Here is a 19,348-nt window from a genome sequence, read left to right on the forward strand (position 1 = left end):
CGCAGCCTCTCGGCGCACGTTGTAGCAGATATAAAAACAAACACGAAAAGGAACACGACTACAGACCGCAGGCACGCCTTTTTCGTCTCTATTACAAAAAACTGTTTATGGCTAGGGTTCCATGGATTGGTCGTCTCCGTCAAGAAATCTTCGTGTACAAAACCTTAACTCCTGAATTTCATGTAAAATCGCTTCATTCTATACAAAAGTTTACGCGTCGCATCAATTGGATTTGCATATTCAGTAGATTAGTTATCAATAGGCACCGCTTTAAAGATGTGTATACTCGCAGGTAGGCATTCTTTTTGTTTGCTTACAGGAGTACGAGCCATTCATTATCTCACGTGACGGACAAGTTTCTTGTTGGTAGGCATAGAGATGCATACGCGTTCAATAACAGACGCGACACGAGAATTTGCGTGCGTGCCTATAGTCATGATGACCACCGATCGTTACAATAAATGTGTTCGTACTTTTGTCAAAAACTCTGCGTCAGATCTGTGTTGTGTGTTGAACAGCTTCGCTGGTCATCCACCTTGACAGAGTGGAATGGCACACGATGTTTCCTATTACAACGTAGCAAACAAAATTAATGAACCCGCCCTTGTCCAGGTAACGCTCCCTCTCGAGGGAAGACACTGTGACACGGCACCAACTTCGGACAGATATCCATACCTCAGCCTACGTCACGCCATTGACCCCGCCCAGTACTCGTACAAATGTCCTCACAGTGGCGACTACGCCTCGCTATACCACACAACATGGGAATGTCTCCACACTAACCCACCCTTGTGAAATCTCCAACGAACACCATCGACCAGTGGGAAGCCATGCCGTTCAGTTCAGTCCCACAAGTCCTGCAAGAGCTCGTGTTCCCCTTGTCCCCTTCCACCCTTCCTTGTTTGCGCCAAAGCGATGGCATTAATGATCTACTCAGCAAGAGCTGGTGCGGCGGGCCTAGGAGATAGAAACAGCCGCATGAGCCCCGGATTGAGGGACCCTCCGCGCAAGCAGGAAGACCAGCCGGCTTGGGTTCGTTCCTTATCCTCAACAGTCATTTTCTCTTTCTCTAGAACGGTGGGCGTATATGTACAGCGAAGTGGAGGCATCCTCCACGTTGTGTACCATCCTCTTTTTTTATCGACTGCATTAAAACCGACACTTAATAAAAATGGAAGAACCTAAGTGCTTTTCCTGAGCACCTCGCGTTTGTAACGCCGTTCCGAAAGCACATTTAAGTCGACCTTCTCTCGCGGCGTTAGTTTGTCCAGTACCTGACAAAAGAAGCTATACGAAAATATAGTTCACCAGGAATTCACCAAATACACGCGTTAAATTTCTCATATAAACAGTCAACGTTTATTCTAACAATACTGAAACGTCGGTTTAGCTGCAGGAGTGAAAGACGCCTTTTATCCAGCTCCGAATTCTTGGCACTGCATTGATCGCAAGTTCCGTGCATGGAGTGCGCCACCGATCGCAGTCGGCGCACTATGCAACGGAAGGTGAGCCGGACGTCACGCGGGCCACAATGCTAAAACAAAGAAAATCGCTGCAGGCCGTATTGTCCTGCAGAAGCTTCGTGCGACAGAAAGACTCGCCAGGAGCTGGCACGCGCAATGCGCAGTAGCGTCGTTCGTGCGGCCAGCACGCGTGACGACTCTAGAAACAGCGAGAAAAAAAAAACGCAGCGTATATGCTAAGTATAGTGTGTAATCCCTCCAAAACACACACATACACAAAAACAAATTTTTGCAATACACGCAGGAAGCTCGAGAACAGAGGAGGCGAGCACCGCAAATGTCTTGAAAAGGCATGGATGTGGCTCGTTGGAATTAGGCTTCTGGGGCCGTCTGGTTCCGCTTGGTAAGCGGCCCGATTGCCTCCTTGAGGTAGAGGTAGTCCCAGCACCAAGTGTTGTACGCGAGCAGCACGATGAGCGCGCAGCCGACCTTCATGGCGATGCCGGGCAGTATGAACTCGACCTCGAGCAAGTCCCCGTAGTCGGTGACGTACTCGGTGACGGGCGTTGCAGTAGACGCCACGAAGCCGAAGTAGCAGCAGAAGGTGAACGGCATGAGCAGGTACAGCGGGTGCACCTTGAGCGCGTCCGAAATATGGCATATGAGCGGCGAGAAGATCACGATGTTGTTGAGCGAGTTGTTGATCTCGGCCAGCACTAGGGCGAAGAACGCGACCAGCAGCTGCAAGTAGAAGGCCGACGTGATCACGTGGTGTGGCAGCAGCCAGTCGAAGAACTGTTGCAGGTTGTAGTGCACGATGAGCTTCGCCACGCACACGCCCGCACCCATGGTGATGACGAAGGCCCACGAGATCTTCTTGACGGCGTCGTGCGCCGTCTGGCCGCGGAAACGGCGTCGCAACCGGCCGCGTCGGTAGTTGTAGATGCTCGGCAGCGCGTGCAGAACGAAGGCCGAGAAGAAGACGCACGCCGTCTCGCTAAAGGTGGACTCTGCCGCCTCGATGTCGAACGCTTCAGCGTAGTAGTGCGAGCCGACGATAGCCGCGGCCATGCAGAGGAAGGTGATGATAGTCGCCACCTCGGTGAAGCTGACGGCTCCCAGCTCGGCGAAGTGCCGGTAGATGATGTCCTCGAAGGCTCGCTTGGAGATGTGGTCGCTCGACACCACGTCGCTCGCGTAGCACACGGAAAGCACGAACCACAGCGTGAACGAGCAGAGCACCGTCAGGGGCAGATGGCACTGAACCCACTGGTAGATGGTGATGCGGCGGTAGTTGTACATCTGCTCCAGGAAGGCCTTGACGAACAGGTTGCCACCACAGCCGACAACGGAGCCCATGCTTCCCAGAACGGCAGAGTACGAGATGCCGATGAGCAGGCCCTTCTTGACGGTGAAGAACTGGCTCAGGATGCGTATCACCTCCGGCATGACGACACCGCCTTCGATCAGGTAGCGCGCCTCCATGATGGGCGTACCGATGCCCGCGGTACGGCGGACGTAGCGCATCCGCAGCTCGAGCACGTGAAACAAGCGGTTGTCCTGGATGTGCTGTAGCGCTTCCATAGCGATGGGCAGCACGATGGAGGCGGTGCGCACGGCGTTGGTCCACATCGAGACAAGTATGGTGGTGATGACGAAGCCGCCGATGATGAAGCCCGACTTGCCCCCAAACACCAGCAGGGACGTCAGTATGACTCGCTTGTGCAGATTGGTCGCTTCGACACCGTGGACGACGAGAGCGTAGCTGTAAGGGGAGTGGCCAGTGTTACGTGCGTTCATAAATTTGCTTAGAAAACATCTCTAAAAGAAAGGACGGAACTAAGCACATATTATGGCTGTTTTCTCTGTAGATGGATACCTTTCATCAGTGTATTAATTGCAGTAAGGAAAAAATATCCCACGAAGGAGCCGACACGAGTCCGTAAATATTGCACACGTGATAAACAGAAATTTGCAAATGAAAATGTTCTTATTGTGCAGCTTGGTATCTATAACTCTGTATTACAGGTGTTGTGAAAACCATTGAAACAATTATGTATTTTCTTTTTTGACACGATTAACCTGGTTTTCAAATAGGACTGGCTTTCTTATTAGGCAACAATACCACGGCTTAGTGTTGCTTGTGCTTCGTCATTTATTACAGCCGAATATTTTTATTGACTTGCACGATAAAATTTATTCACTTTCCTACAAGCCATCGCGTAGGTCACAGATACTGCGCCATATATTTGGAAAGCAGTTACGCTAAACCCATCTGCCAATTTTTCAATCATGGATGTGCGATCTTGCGGGGGGGGGGGAGGCAAAGCTGTTAGCGAACATATTATTGTCTATCTTACCTAGAAATTTTGAACATTTCCCCTTCGACGATCTGTCGAATTTCATTGCAATACATCAGCGCAACTCGGTGTCTAGGATATAAATACGCATTTTCATTTCGCGTGTCAATATTTTGTATTGCGACTATATAGGTACAGGGCTTATATTAGGAAGCGAACGCTATGGGTCTGTGGGTAGCGCGCTTTGTTTTCATACGGAAGACGCGCGCTACTCCGGCGTCATATAGTAGCCATCGTCGCCGCACAGCCCGTCTTGCGCGGCACTCGCTTTTCCACCAACGGCGATAGCAACCCTTCGTCGTGGGGAAATCGTGCCATAATCGCTCCCTTAGGTGTTGTCAGCAGTGACAACACCCAAGGGAGCGTCACATCGAGCCTTACTCGTAGACGCTCGTCATTGCTCTTTGCAGGAGCAGTGATCCCCGTCACAAACAGTGGTACCGCGGAGAGACCTCAGCAGCTGACGTCGCGGGCAAGCGTAGCCCTCCCCACCTCACGCCACCCTGCCCCTACTCGGAAGCGCAGATGAGATCGCCCACGCGGCTGCGGATGCCTTGACTGCCGGCAGCTCAGTGCATGCGCAGGCCGTTCTCCTCCGCTCCTCCTCTACTTTCCGCCTCATGCTTTCTCTGCAGCCACATCCATTTTTTACCTCGCGCGCTCTCCTTTCATATGCCGCTACGCTCCGCGTTCGCTTTCATCTTTGGCTGTGCTTGTTCGCTGGGTTACGCCGAGGAACGACGCCGGTGCTCAATGCAGGAACGGGAGCATAGAACTGCGCTCTAAAAAAATATTTCGCAAGACAAGCCGAATTTCAAGAACTTCCAATCAGCAACGTCAAGATTGTGCTTCCTTCTAAAATGCGCTTTCTAATAGCAGTATTTCAATCCTCACCGCAGTACTAAGCACTACTTTATTTCTTGTGTGCCTCAGGGCAGCATTTTGGGCCCTTTACTCTTTCTAATTTACATAAATGATTTGCCACTTAATGTTTCTTCTCGCTTACGTATTTTCGCTGACGACTGCATTATTTACAGATCAATTAACAGTACTGACGACCACCTGGCCCTTCAAAATGACCTTAGCCTAATTCATTATTGGTGCAGCACCTGGTTAATGGCTTTAAGTGTATCAAAATGTCAGGTAATTTCTTTTAGTCGTTAGCGTGAAAACTCATTTTTATTCAACGTCAATAATAAATAATTGTTACATACAGTATCGTATAAATATTTGGGTGTTCACCTAACCTAAAACCTCTCCTGGACAGACCACATTGCAGCCGTTTGCGCAAAAGCTTCAAGGACCTACGTCGTAATCTGGGTAATTCACCTTCCGACATCCGCAAATTGCCCTATCAGACATTTGTTCGTCCACAGCTCGAGTATGCATCATCCATTTGGTCCCCACATCCTACATACTTAATCGACATGCTCGAATCAGTCCAGAACCGAGCTGCCCGTTTCATTTCACGTAATTATAGCCATCATTCCAGCGTAACGCAAATGAAACTCGATCATTCCATACAGCCTTTAGTTTTTCGCCGCAATATCGCTCTGTTATCCTTGTTTCACAAATACGTTTATAATGCCACACAATCCACACTGCATATCCAGATCACCTCGAACACGTCCAGCCGTTTAAATAACCACTTAAGTTTTGCGCGCATGTAGGGTACGACACATGCTTTTAACTTTTCCGCACCCCCTACGGCCATTTGCTTGTGGAACAATCTGCCTGATCACATTGCTTCCGAGTCGTATCAAGAAAAATTTCGTCATTTCCTACACGAGCATTGTTTATAATAGCACTTACAAATCACTTCATCTTGTTTCTTACACTTGACAATGTGCTTCGAAGGTCTTGTGATATTCATGCATTGCTATCTCGCTCTTGTGAATAGCTATTTTATGCTGCCTCACGTGTTCACTTGTATGCCCTGTATATATTACTGCTTTTTTGCGTCTTTTTCCCTAAATATCCCTTCAAGAATTGTACTCCCTGATAAGTTCATTTTTCGTTTATTTTACTTTCTAGTATTAGTGCCTTACGTTAAGTTTTACTCGTGTTACTTCCTTAAGTGTACCTTCGTGGCCGTTCATTAATTCAGTTGTTCCTTCTTCATGTTTTGATCTTGGTAGTAATGTTGATGAACCCTGTATTAAGGCGTATCTTTTGTATTACACTTTAGAAGACTGCTTACGCTTTCTTTTTTGCCTTGATTTTGTAACTCCCCTTACACAATGCCCCCATAGGGCCTGTAAGGTAATTTAAATAGATAACTAAATAAATAAATAAATAAATACTGCAGCAGGGAAGTTACGACTTATTGCAGTAAATACGCATGTCATTGCAGGGCCCCTCACCAGGTCTGGCCATTTTGAGCTCACAGGCGCAGAGAATACATCGCGCGATAACGATCGTGTCTGCAAAGTATTACACCACTACGCGCCGCGGAAAGATCTGAAATTTCAAACGGAACGCCGTTTTTTCTTCTCACAGCCGCCGCGCTCCAAGCCGGAGGATGACTTACTTGCGTACCTGCGCCTACGTAGTCGTGTCCGCAGTGGGACGTCGCTCGTGGTGACACGTGACTTCTTGAATTAATCAAGACATCTGTTATCTGGCCACGGCGGCCGCATTTCAATGGGGGCGAAATGAGAAAACACCCGTGTACTTAGATTTAGGTTCACGTTAAAGAACCCCAGGTGGTCGAAATTTCCGGAGTCCTCCACTACGGCGTGCCTCATAATCAGGAAGTGGTTTTGGCACGTAAAACCCCATAATTTAATTTTTTTTAATCTGTTATCTGTGCGACCTGCTGCTTGAATTGAAGTTTAGAGAAATAATAAAACACACGAACGTAAAGTCTGCATGCTTTTTTTTTACTTCGCACCGAAGCAAGAGAGATGTACTTCTTCGTCTGCTTGTTCCAACGGTCGTGCGGTCACGTGTGTAGGTACCGAAACTATGCAATTTTCTACCGTTCTCCAGCGCGTGGCCATGCTCTGTGATCCGCTTGTTCTACCTCAATATTCTTGTAGCGCTGAATTATACCGCTAGTCACGTTTCCTTGTGCACAGCGCGCACCACTGCTCACGCGCAACACTGTCAGCGGAAGTGCGTAGCACCGACAAAAAACCAGGAGAAAAAAAGTGAAGGCGGGGCCTGTGACGTATGTGTCACGCGATCTTCGAGGTCCGGTATGGGAGAATGCAGGGAAGGAATTTCGCTTGCGGAGGCTAGACGGGGCGAGTGGACAGAGCACCTTGCGTGGTAGTGGAGCCCGCCTGCTGAAATCCTGGGTTCATGGCACTGAAATATTTCTATCTCGGCTATTAATGAGCCGATTTGAAAACATTTTGCGCCAGAACGCGTAAGAGACGACCATAACAACTTCCGGCGTATCAACAATATTTGCTATGGGGCCTGGTGAGGGGCCTTTTAAGACGCTCGACCTTGTCAACTGTGAGTTATTAAATTTTGGCCCATTAAAAGAAAACATTTATCTTTTTAGAATGCTGGACATTGATTAGAGCTGATGAATTAGCTGAAGTTCAACAGACAACTGTATAGACGGCAGCGTAGACCACGCAGAAGGCATTCCTCACAGATGAGCCTTACAAAAGTTATTTGAAGAGGGTACGAGAGTGCACTAGATTGGTAGCAACATACGGTCGGCACACAGGCATGAATTCGAATGACGTAAAACATTGGAAAGTAAGTTTTGCAAATCAAAACAAGGGCCATCTAATTGATAAAAGGAAAGCGGTACGTACCCGATATACAGCAGCATCGTTTCGGATGTGTAGTACGTCAGAAGCTCTGAACTTGAGTAATTCAGAAACGCTGGCGCCAAAATTATTGGTAGGAATGATACGATGGCCGGTGGAATAGACTGCGTCAAGAGAAGCGAAAACATATCAAAGAAAAAAAATGACAACCTCTGCAGTGCATATGTGCTGGACAACTTTCTGAAGTTCAGGCTATAGCATTCATTTTGCTTAACTGCGCATAAAAGGTTCCCAAACATGGATTTTCAGCTGTCGCCACCTCCTTTGTACGACATGACTGTTGGTTCTGCTCATAAGTTGCCAATTTTCTGCTTTGAGGCCATGTTGTGACTGCTGTTTTTGGCTCTCTAGTCTATCTCGCGAAACCTGGGTGCACATTCACAGAGCCGCTGACCCGAACAAACCGGTTTGTGATCAGGCATTGACCAACCTCCGAAGTGAAAACGACAGCGCACATCTTCTGGCATGCGGCATGCAATGCACATAATTATTATGAGGGAAAAGTCGGCATCGGTTTGTAGAGATGAACAATAGGCAAGTATAGTTAAGAATATGGATACGCAGGTTGGCTTCGGTTAGCTTTGTTCCATGTCACTGACATGAGCGTCGCTGTAGACGCGCAAATGATATCCCAATGCCAATGAAAAAAGTTTTGAAATAACACTATCGCAAACGTTATGCGCAATATTTTTTTTGGGGACATTAACTGCTGGTCCCATTAGACTTCAAACAATTGCTTGCGACTGTACGTTTACGACCACGAAGTATATCTTTCTATGTGACAGGCATGTGCTACCTAAGGCTGTGGACTGTTACTTGAGAAACTTGTAACTTCTGTCTGCGATTAGTAATTGTAGCGTCGGTCGTCGCGTTATCACGGCGATCGCTCTTATTACGCACTGATGCCCAAATGCAGGTTAATAATGCCAAATGCTCGCACGTAAGGGAGAAATAAACTTAATTATAATGACAAGGATAGCTTAGGGACCTATCTGAGTGACCTAAGTGACCGCCTGCCACTGAGTGAACTTCCTGATCAGTATAGGTGATGAGAACCAGTAACTAAAGAAAAAGAAAGAACTCCCAACGTGCCGATCAAGCCGGCCTCGGCGCGAGCTACCACAGAGACACAAAAATTCGAGCACAAACGTAAACGGTGAGTGAGGCAGAGACGACGCCACAACGCTATTTGTCTTGCCTCGAAATTACAGCAATAAGCCCAAATGCCTAACGGAGTGTTTGCTGTTCACAGGTTGTCGGCGTGAGAGGGTGACGTAGTTTATGCCTTCATATTAGCTAATGGCAGATCCCTTGCGTTTCTGTCTCCCTATCGGGAGAAGGGGAGGAGTTCTTGTTGATATGTTCGACTGTTTGGAGCTATTTGCAAGTGAGCCGTCTTTGGCAATTGCGGCATCCGTGCTACTACCGGCGCGCGCATGCGGTAGCCGTCAGTTAGTCAGATGCGGTGCGGATGTGTACCTGGAAGAGCCAGAGCAAGAGGACGTAGAGGACGATGAAAGCGCAGTGGCTTTCGGCCGAGCGCTGCCACAGCAGCGGCGTCAGGCAGACCGGGATGACGTACATGGCGAAGGCGCGCACATAGAAGCCGATGGTCTTGTAGCGGTCGGGCAGCCCGTGCCGTGCAAAGTCCGTCAACGAGACGTCTTCTGGACTTGCAATCTGCTCTATCATGGCTGCTGCTCTTGGCCGTCACCGATGGTCCCCAGTCTCCCCGTAGCTGGGAAGAGCGTCTCACCTGCGCGAGCGTAAGACATGCGCGTCAGCTTTTTGCATCGGTGCTGTTACGAGTGGTTCCCCAACACGTTTCATGCGGTGGCGATGGCGCGCTCGCTATTAGATGTCAATCAAACAACATTCAGCATCGTATATATATATATATATATATATATATATATTGACTGCCTTGGAACCTCGAAGTGGCCCCATGACCAGTGTGCGAGAACGCGCGCAGCCGCTTGCGCTCAGGTGTCACTGACGTGTCATTACTACAAAATTACGGCATAAACCATCATCAACGATTATCTGTCAACGCAAAGCATTTCTCTCCTGAACGCGGAACGAAACCCTAGAGAACTCACTTCCTACCGGGGAAACGCTCACTCGAGGTCCGTCACATGCATCACTGTCACCGACACCATGACGACGCGCAAATGGAACGAAAGGCTGATCCTTTGTGTTATCGGGACCTTTCCCTAGGTTTGTCCAGTTCTGCGCTTCAAGAAAGCGATGCGCCAAGCTAGCAAGTTCCGTCAAGGGATTTGCACTCTCACTCTCTCAAGAAAATGACTAGCTTTGGTTCACAACAGCGCAGAAACTGGTCAGAGATCATGTGATCTCGCAGACATTCAAATGTCTTAGGCACGTTAGCCATCTCAATCCAATGATGAGAATAGGCTGAGATTCTTGCTGCTAACTGTCTTCCAGTTTCGCCCTCGACTGCACGTGCTTTCCGTAACTTCTCTTGGTAGCCTTGAGCCGTGAAATGGAACCTCTGTAGTAAAGCTTTCTTTACGTTCGGGTAATCTAATGAATCGGCGGCAGTCGTACGACCGATCACTGTTAAAGCTTCCCAAGTCAGACACGCTCACAGCAAGAGCCCATTTTTCTTGTGGCCAGTCCTGCTCTGTTGCTACGCGTTCAAATCACTGTAAATACGCGTGCAAGTCATCGCGTTTCTCGTCGAACAAAGGAAACAACTTCTTTGGATTGAGGGATGACGAGGAAGTGGTGGGCGCAGTCAAAATTTCAGAAGCCGCTGCCGGCACATTCCGAGCTCCTTACTGAAGCTGCAGCTTTAGCTGGAGGATCTCACGCTGCCTCTCGTCAGCCTCCTTGATTGCCTCTCGCTCCGCAGCTCTCTCGTCCTTTTGTTTTGCCTGTTCGGCTTCAACCCATCGGCGAAGTTCTGCGCCTGACAATCCTATTTGGAGTCCTATGGCCGCGAGTTTCTCTAAATCCATGGTGCCGTCTACTAATGTGCGTCTGCGCTCAAGCGAAACTGCCCTCTTTCACTGTATATATGAGTGAATCCTGGCAGGCTCGACAGTTTGTGATGTTATTGGGTGTAGGATCGCTCCAGAAAGAGGCAGAAGCAGCACGCAGAAACACAAACACACATCAGACTTGTACTGACACACTTAAAACATTAAAACGGCACACAAACGTGACAAACCTCGCCCAGTTCTTCCGCTGGGCAACTGGTCCAGGAGGCTTGGCGGTCCTGAACCGGGGTGAACGAGCGTTCGGGTGAGTGGCCACAGGGCTACCCCGCCAGCTGTGGACGTGACCCAGTGGCTGTTGCTGTGGGCTCCGGAGCGAAAACCCCGCCTGCGAGGAACTGGGCACGCGGAGGCTCCAGTATATCGACTGTGGCGCAGGGCCACCTAAATCCCGCGAGGCGGTACGACCCTGCTGGCCGACATCGGTTCCACGACTTCGCCGACATGGCGACACGTGCTTCTGCCTTAACTGTAGGCCGATTACATTTGATCGATATATATATATATATATATATATATATATATATATATATATATATATATATATATATATATATAAGTTTTTTATCGCTTGTTTTGAGTCCTGTTCCGCCAAAAGAGAAGCCCGATGCTCTCACTAATGCCACGAACGGATTTTCTTTTCGTTATTGTCTTTCTTGCTGAGCAAACAGTTACACAATGGTAAAATGTATCAGCCTTTCGGTGGCTGACACGTAATAAAGCTTTTTGAGCATTACGAAATCCTTAAAAGGGGTGATCCACTCTGGATCACCGGGATGACTCCTAACACCTCTTTAAGATGAATTTCATTCTTAATGAAATTGTCTCGCACCGAACAGGCATTAATAACAGCCCCGTGAACTTGCGTGCGGGTCTTTCACGAACTGTGTAGACCCAGGAGCATTATTAAATCGCAAGGAATACCATCTGTCTTATGGTCACGCTACATTCGCATACCGTGGTCGTCCAGTGACAATTCCTTTTTTAACAGTTCGCTGAAACACATCCCAGTGAAAAATTGCTTACCTTTAATCTAAGAAAACTTGCTATATGGTTTACGTTTTTTCGTTTACGTCAAAGACGGCCAGTCGTCCAGGGAAAAAAATTCATTTTTGCTGCAGCCACGTTTTAACAAGTAATGTGTTTGAGTGTAGATTAAAAAAACTATTAACAGCAGTAGCGGGCATATCTTTTAACCCTCTTGAACACATTTTCCCCTGGGTCTCAAGAATATGTTAGACGGGATAGCGGTGTAGGGAGCATATCATCAAGACGACCTTTGTAAGGTCGTTTTTCTGACACATTGGCCAAATATTCAAAGGAAAATATAGTTTGCAGCATACGACAAAAAAGCAACACCCAGCGCATATACCTCCAGTTATAGTACCACGCATATCTTCGCAATTTAATAGACCAGGAAGCAACCTACATGAGTGCATTAGAATTACTGTGCGTAAAAGTTCCTCTTGTCAATCACGGAGGAAAAAAGAAACATGAAACAATTTGTCTATAAATAAATATACCAGTCCAAGGCCACATTTTTAAGTGGAAGAAACAAGTTCGTCGGAGTAGTTCTCCCGCATGTTGAAGCCAAAATAACAGAAAACACTTGATGTATTCTTGATGATGACGCGTGCAATACATTCATCACATACCATATCTTGGACACAAGAAACACCTTGCATACCGTAAAGCGCGCGACCATTCACGGTCATCTCCCTTACCAGGCCTCTGCCTCTTCATTTACGTGTGATCCTTGATCTGACGAGCAGTCATCAGTGCCATCGTATTTGTCTAAAGGAACGTCGAGATACTGCTTCGGCAGGGCTACACCAGCGCATAAGAGAAAAGCCCGAGCACTTTTTCCGTATGCGCTGGTCTTTGTAACCCAGTCACCCATTTGCCATGCCAGAAACCAGGGGAGGTATACTTCAGGAGTCGATCTAATGTACATGTCCATTTCGTCTGCTGCTGAAGTGCTGATTATCGGTGGCGCCTCACTGACGTTGATGCGCAGCCCAGCGTAGCCAATCAGAACTTCAACAGCAGACAAAATGGACACGTCCGCTAGGTGGACTCTTGCAGAATACCTCCTCCGAGATCTTCTGCCAAATCGTGCAAATTTTTTCGACAATATCATTAGCTATGCGAATACTCTCCATGCTCCAACAAAAGACGGCGACATCGTCGGTATAATCTACAATTTCGACATGTGCAGACCTTAATTTAAAGCCTCTTATGTGTTCTCTGCTCAAGGTAGGCAGCAATTAACAGTGTCAAAATGACACATCCCTGTCAAACAGAGGACTGCACTCCACATTTTCTGTGAGCTGTCTTTTGACGATTATTCTAGTTGCGCAGTCAGTGTATGCCATTGTTACTCCCTGCGAAACTGTGCCCCCAAGTTCACATAGCCAAGTAGCGTTAAAAGAACGTTGTGCGATACAAGATCGAAAGTCCTTTCCAGATCTAATTTAATCGTAGCCACATCGGTTCCCAACGCATCACATAATTCCAAAACGCTAAAACATAAACGCATGTTGGAATACATCGGCCTTTAATGCCGCAAGTTTGATGAGGATTAGGCCATGAACGCATGCCTAAAGAAGTCGGAATAAAGCACCCTTACGAGTGCCCCTCATGAGAGCCAGCGTTCTGAGTAGCTTGGCGCGTTGGGCTTGCCACATAGCATAAGTGAGCCCGCGCTTCTCCTAGCCGATGCTGAAGGCAGGAGTTACGGGGCCTGCTCGTATAGCCTAAATCCGCGGCGCTTCTCTCATCGTATTTTGGGGTTCTGCGTGTTTCAGCAAGGTCGAGCGCGTCGAGTACTGTGATTTAACGCCATTCTACTGATGAGTGGTTTGCTCTGCAAGGTCCACTGCGGTACCTGAGAGGCGCGTTCGCCAATGAGATCAGCAGGCGTCTCATGTCTTAATGCGCCACTTTGCCTTGCTGGATCACGGAAGCTCCGATTGCCACAGTTTAAGGGATGTGACTAATTTTTTAGTTGCTGATCTGTGAGAATTCGTCATGAAATAGGAATGTTGTATAGCTCACCTCACAATGACGATGCAGCGTGCGTTGCCGTGATCGTCGGAGAAGCCAAAGGTAGCACTTGGACAGCAGCGGTCAATTAGGAACGTCCTCGGGTGCAGCAGCGGTCCGTGGTTGGTCCTCGTGCCTTGAGCGCGCGTTCTTCTTCTACTTCTCGCTCACTACCACAGAAACGCCTTCAAGCAATGATGATCATGATGATTTCACACATTCGCACATATGCAAAAAGAAAAATTGACCAAGATGCGGGGAGTGAACCCTCAGAAAAGGGGTAGTGTAATAAGAGTAATTAAGCCATAGATTATTATTATTATTATTATTATTATTATTATTATTATTATTATTATTATTGCGATTAGGACTCTTTGCTTCAGGTGTTTTAGCCTATCTATCTATCTATCTATCTATCTATCTATCTATCTATCTATCTATCTATCTATCTATCTATCTATCTATCTATCTATCTATCTATCTATCTATCTATCTATCTATCTATCTATCTATCTATCTATCTATCTATCTATCTATCTATCTATCTATCTATCTATCTAGACTGTATGCTTAGAAGAAGAATCCAAGCTGCTAGACTGCGTAGGCTTAGAAGTGAGGATCAACGTTGACATATCAGCAAGAACGAACCAACATCGGCGGAGTAGTGGCCATCGGCAGCCAAGAGGGCCGACAGCCGCAGCCAGGTTTAGCCAAGCTTCCAAGTGATCATCTTGTCTCGTATCCGAAAGAAGATTGGCCACATTTTAAATGCTCGCAGTGCTTGGTTTCTTATATAAGTTTTCTTTTTCCAAGGACCTTGAATGTCGGTCTCCGGTCCCGGCCAGGGCTCGCCCTGGTCGGCTAGCCGACGCACTGGGTCCTGTCCCAGGAGTGTTTTCTTCGGAACACAGTCAATACCTTGCCTGTGGCGCTCGCACTCACAGATGGTGGATCCATTCAGTTGATCGAATCGGAAATTTTCCAGGAGTAGCTGCGCGGTATAACCGAACACTTCATTGACATCTCGGAGCCGAGGCGTTTTGGCAAGACTGACATTCTGTGTAAGTCATGTAATACTGAGTGCCTCAATGATTTGCTTAACTGCACGAAACTCGCTAGCATCGCGGTTCGTGCTTTCGTGCCTCCACATCTCGCATGCGTTGGGCACCCACGTGGGTATACCTGTGTGGGTTCGTGAGGTACCCAACGATATCGCTCCTGAGGTGTTCTTGAAGATGCTTTCTCATTGGTGTTGTTTCTGTTTACAGATGCAACAGGTCAGTGGGTGATAACCGAATTCCAACTGAGAGCGCTATTGTCTCATTCGTTGGTTTAACGCGCCCGTCTGAAGTGAAGGCATATTTGTTCCGCGTGGAGACCTTGACTCCTAGTCAACTAGAGTGCAACAACTCCTGGAGATTTGGGCACAGTGCTAATGCCTGCTGATCTTCAGTGAGATGCTGTAATTGTGGCGGCTCTCACTCCACATCAGCCTGCGACGTAGAGAAACCAAGGTGTTGCTTACGCGATCTCTTTCGTAGTGCTACAGATACTACCTGCCCCGCGCGAGGTCGCGGAGAAACGTCATTGTTCCCGCGCGGAAGCGATAGCAGCGATTAAAGACCGTAAGGTCGGTTACGAAGCCGCTGCATCCCGTCAGTACACATCACTATAAGCCACGGTTTCGGCCGCAGTAGCCGCAGCTATTGACAAGGCAATCCCAATAGTTATGGAGCGACTTTTAAACACCTTTGCCGAAGGTATAACCGAGATCATGACTGGCAAATTCAAGTGCCTCCTCCAATCGCACTTTGTTACTGCAGTTACCCCCTTCATCTAGTATTACGGCGCCACATTTAAACGAAAGAAACTTCGATAGTCAGGCACAAGTTGCATCTGAAACCTCCGTGTGCTCTCCACTATCAGTACCTGCGGGACCTAGCCATTCATTCGGGCACAGGAGGCTTGGGACCATCAGCAATAGACGGAATAGTTCCCCGCTTTCTCCCACTGATTCTCGTAAATGTAGGCTGAAAATGGGGAAAGAACAGTGACCACCACGAGTAGGATGCGTTGCGCTCTGTTGTGCAGTCATCCGTTCTGGGATCGTCGTATCATCAGTAAAAGTTATTCGATGGAATTGCCACTTTTGTTCTCCGGCTATGCTGATCTTCGCTATCTATTACACAAACTAATTCCAGATGTTATTTGACTTCAAAAATCATACCTTTCGTCACATCCAAGATTTAACATTATTAATTTTCGAACATTTCGTTTACGTCGCCCAAGTAGAAGTGGTGGGTTTCTAGCATTAGTTTCATCAAAAATATACCACCATGTAACTGCCACTTTTGAATGTGTATGTTCAGACTGCGAAATTTCAGGATTAGAGTTTTTACCGCCTGGTTGCGACGTGTTTACAGTGGTTAATGCGTAATTCCCGAACGGAGTCAAGCGCACTGATCACCTGGACTCGTGCCGAAACTCTTCAAATGCAGGCCTGGCAGGCGATTTTACTTCTCATCATACTTCTTGGGAACTTGAAACGGGTGTTTGTGGAAAGAGTTTGTGGAATTGGGTGCATGACTGCCCTTTTCAATGTCATAACTCAGGTCGAGTTACTTTTCTACGCGGGTGATTGTCTTCTGCATAGACCTGACTTTACCTTCTGCTCATATGTCTGTTTCATCTTGGGACACCTTTGACAATGCCACAAGTAGCGATCACTTACCCATTACTTTCGAAATTGTACTTTCACATCAGCCTGCTATTAACTACTACGGAAAGATGGCTCATTAATTATAAGACTTATAAATCAGCTATATATTCAGGCTTATCAGCGTTGACTACTTGTGATAAACAATGGAGAGCTGACTCTGCGGTATCGCTTTTAAAGGGGCCCAGTACCACACCTCGGACCTGGTGAAATAACATAGTCCGCGGGTAGCATACGCCGCTGTGAACATCTCAGCCAAGCTTTGCTGTCGTACGCGGTGTGTCGATCTCGCAAGCGGACCGCCGAAGTCACCTTTCTCTCAAACGCTCTCTTTTCAACAGAAGGACCTGTCCTCACTTTCTTCTAGACGCACTATTTCGTCATGGGACGCACTATTTTGTCATTCCCTTAGACGGCTGCTATAGGCGAATAGCTGATATCAAGCTGCGGTTGGCTACATGGCGTAGATATCGCGGCTACCGCGGGGTGCCGCCACGAGTCCACTGGCTAAGCGCACTGCGCCTCGCTGAAGACAACTGCGTTTGGCTTTACGTTAACAACCAAAATGAAATTTGAACTGCGCGCCACGGTGACATTTAAAACGCGGAGCGTTGTGGGACACGCCCCACTGCGCCGTCGCCTTCGCAGTGCAAGGCATTGAAAAAAGAACGGGAGCACAGTGGAGGCCGTGTTTGTTTGCCAATAACTCCGCTGCTGCTGAACACATTGAAGTACTCTTTGCGGGAAAGTTTGCGGTAAAGCCTATTTTCACTTCAAATCCATTTCTCGACTTTGATAAAAAAGTGCTTCAGGACCCCTTTGAATTTTGCTGTTCAACGCTCTGAGTTTGCAATTATGTTTGGCACCTCCCCGTCAAACTCATTTTGGTGGAATTTTGGTGCACACGGTGCTGCACACGGTGCACACGGGAATATTGGTGCACACGGGATTATAGGCGAAGAAAAGCAGGTTGGCAAAGTCTCCAACCTAATCATTCACCGAAAAATTGGATGGGCTACAAATTATATGCAGCTTTGTTTAAAAGAACTCTGGCCTTAGCTAAAGATGAACAAAGAAAGAGACTGCATTCGTCTTTATCAAAGCTAGAAAGAAACGTACTTTTTAAGTGAAGTTTGTATTGCTTCGCTTGTGTCGACGTTGGTGTTGCCGTGCGGAAAAAAATTCAACCATGCAAAAAAGAGGGGGGGGGGGATGTATTGCTTGTTGGCCTGCAAATTCGAACCACCGACCTCCGGACTGCGACAACAACTGCGCGTTTCTGACATCACGTGTTCAATATGTAACCACTAATGACGCTAACTCACCTTTAGCCCCAGTTGACTCCGGCGTCCCGCAAGGGTCTGTGCTCGGTCCTTTATTATTCCTAATTTATATTAATGACTTGCCCACTCACGTTTCCTCGAACATTTGTCTTTTTGCGGATGACTGCGTCTTGTATCGTAAAATAACTAATTGTTCAGATATTCTACTAATTCAGGAGGATCTCAATAACATAAATGAGTGGTGTCGTACATGGCGCATGGAATTAAACATTAGAAAGTGTAAGACTATGAGGATTTCTCGTACTAACGTCATCTGCCCCACCTATACGCTAAATAACATCGCACTAGAATGTGTAACGTCATATCGATACTTGGGGGTTCACATTGCCAGCAATCTATCCTGGAAAACTCACATTGATCACATAACATCTAAGGCCACTCGCACGCTGGGATACTTTCGTCGAAAATTTTCTCAAGCACCATCATCACTAAAACTCTTAGTGTACACAACTTACATTCGCCCACAACTAGAGTACGCGTCATCAGTATGGGACCCCGGTCATGACACCCTCATACACTCTCTAGAGGCAATACAGAATCGATCAGCCCGTTTCATTCTCACCAACTACCAAAGAACTGCGAGTGTCACTAACATGAAAGCTCTCCTTCACCTCCCGCTGTTATCAACCCGTAGAAAACTATCTCGCATATGTCTTTTCCATAAAATCTACTACCATAACACATATTTACGCTCTATCTTTGTCCAACCACCACCATACATTTCATCTCGCATAGACCACCGCCAAAAGGTAAACATTCCGCACTGCAACACCGTCGGATTTTCATACTCATTTCTTCCCCAAACGAGCAAAGATTGGAATAACTTACCCGCATAACTTACAAGCATTATTGACACCAATAACTTTAAAAGCACACTTCAAAGCTTCATGTTATAAATAATTGTTGCGTTTGCTTGTTCTGTATAATAACTGCTTTTATGCCATTGTTTTACATTATTGCTTGTATTTTTATATCGTATGTTCTTTCCTTTCTTTATTTTCTTCCGCCATGTATTTTTGCCACGCTCACAAGTTTCTATTTACCATTCTTGTTTTGTATACGATGTTTTTTGCCATGTTGTTTGCCTTCCCTCCTTATTTTGTGATTGCCTCTGTATTTACTTACTTTGCCCCTCCCCTCTGCAATGTACAACCGTACCTTGAGGGTATGATAAATAAATAAATAAATAAATAAATAAATAAATAAATAAATAAATAAATAAATAAATAAATAAACACCAAGGTAACCGATTCATGCACTGTCGGTACGTACATCATACGTATAATTTAAAGCGGGGTTTTATATGCATGAAAAAGTAGACAGCGCAAGGCGCGAGCCAATCACAAGAGTCCTCTCTCCGGAGGAGGGAAAGGGCGGGATCGCGTGTTCGCTTGCCTTGCGTCCGCCGTTTGTGGCCACTTTAAAATTCAATTATGGTGTTTTACGTGCCAAAACCACTTTATGATTATGAGGCGCACCGTAGTGGAGGACTCCGGAAATTTGGCCACCTGGGGTTCTTTAATGTGCACCTAAATCTAAGTAAACGGGTGTTCTCGCATTTCGCCCCCATGGAAATGCGGCCGCCATGGCCGGGATTCGATCCCGCGGCC

At 47.0% G+C, this 19,348-nt stretch overlaps 1 protein-coding gene across 2 annotated transcripts; it reads right to left on the bottom strand.

Moving 5' to 3' along the window:
• Window positions 1–1,336: 1,336 nt before the first annotated feature.
• LOC142573047 (Na(+)/citrate cotransporter-like) lies at window positions 1,337–13,831 on the bottom strand. 2 transcript variants are annotated; one of them, XM_075682548.1, is made up of 5 exons: window positions 13,692–13,831; window positions 10,808–10,962; window positions 9,094–9,370; window positions 7,600–7,718; window positions 1,337–3,228 (listed from the first exon to the last, which is right to left on the bottom strand). In XM_075682548.1, the coding sequence occupies exons 3-5, from the start codon at window positions 9,304–9,306 to the stop codon at window positions 1,836–1,838; spliced, it is 1,725 nt and encodes a 574-aa protein (XP_075538663.1). In that variant the 5' UTR covers window positions 9,307–9,370; window positions 10,808–10,962; window positions 13,692–13,831; the 3' UTR covers window positions 1,337–1,835. The 2 variants fall into 2 exon arrangements, with proteins under 2 accessions (XP_075538663.1, XP_075538664.1); XM_075682549.1 differs by lacking the exon at window positions 10,808–10,962.
• Window positions 13,832–19,348: the final 5,517 nt, after the last annotated feature.

Source organism: Dermacentor variabilis, chromosome 2 (assembly GCF_050947875.1).
Source record: "Dermacentor variabilis isolate Ectoservices chromosome 2, ASM5094787v1, whole genome shotgun sequence".
NCBI lineage: Eukaryota > Metazoa > Arthropoda > Arachnida > Ixodida > Ixodidae > Dermacentor > Dermacentor variabilis.

Excerpts from the sequence above, each read along its gene's own strand:
- LOC142573047 (XM_075682549.1), bottom strand. The coding sequence starts at position 9,306 with ATGATAGAGCAGATTGCAAGTCCAGAAGACGTCTCGTTGACGGACTTT. Across the intron at positions 7,719-9,093 it reads TCTTGCTCTGGCTCTTCCAG|TCTATTCCACCGGCCATCGT; the intron begins GTACACATCCGC and ends CTCTTGACGCAG. Across the intron at positions 3,229-7,599 it reads ACGATGCTGCTGTATATCGG|CTACGCTCTCGTCGTCCACG; the intron begins GTACGTACCGCT and ends CTCCCCTTACAG.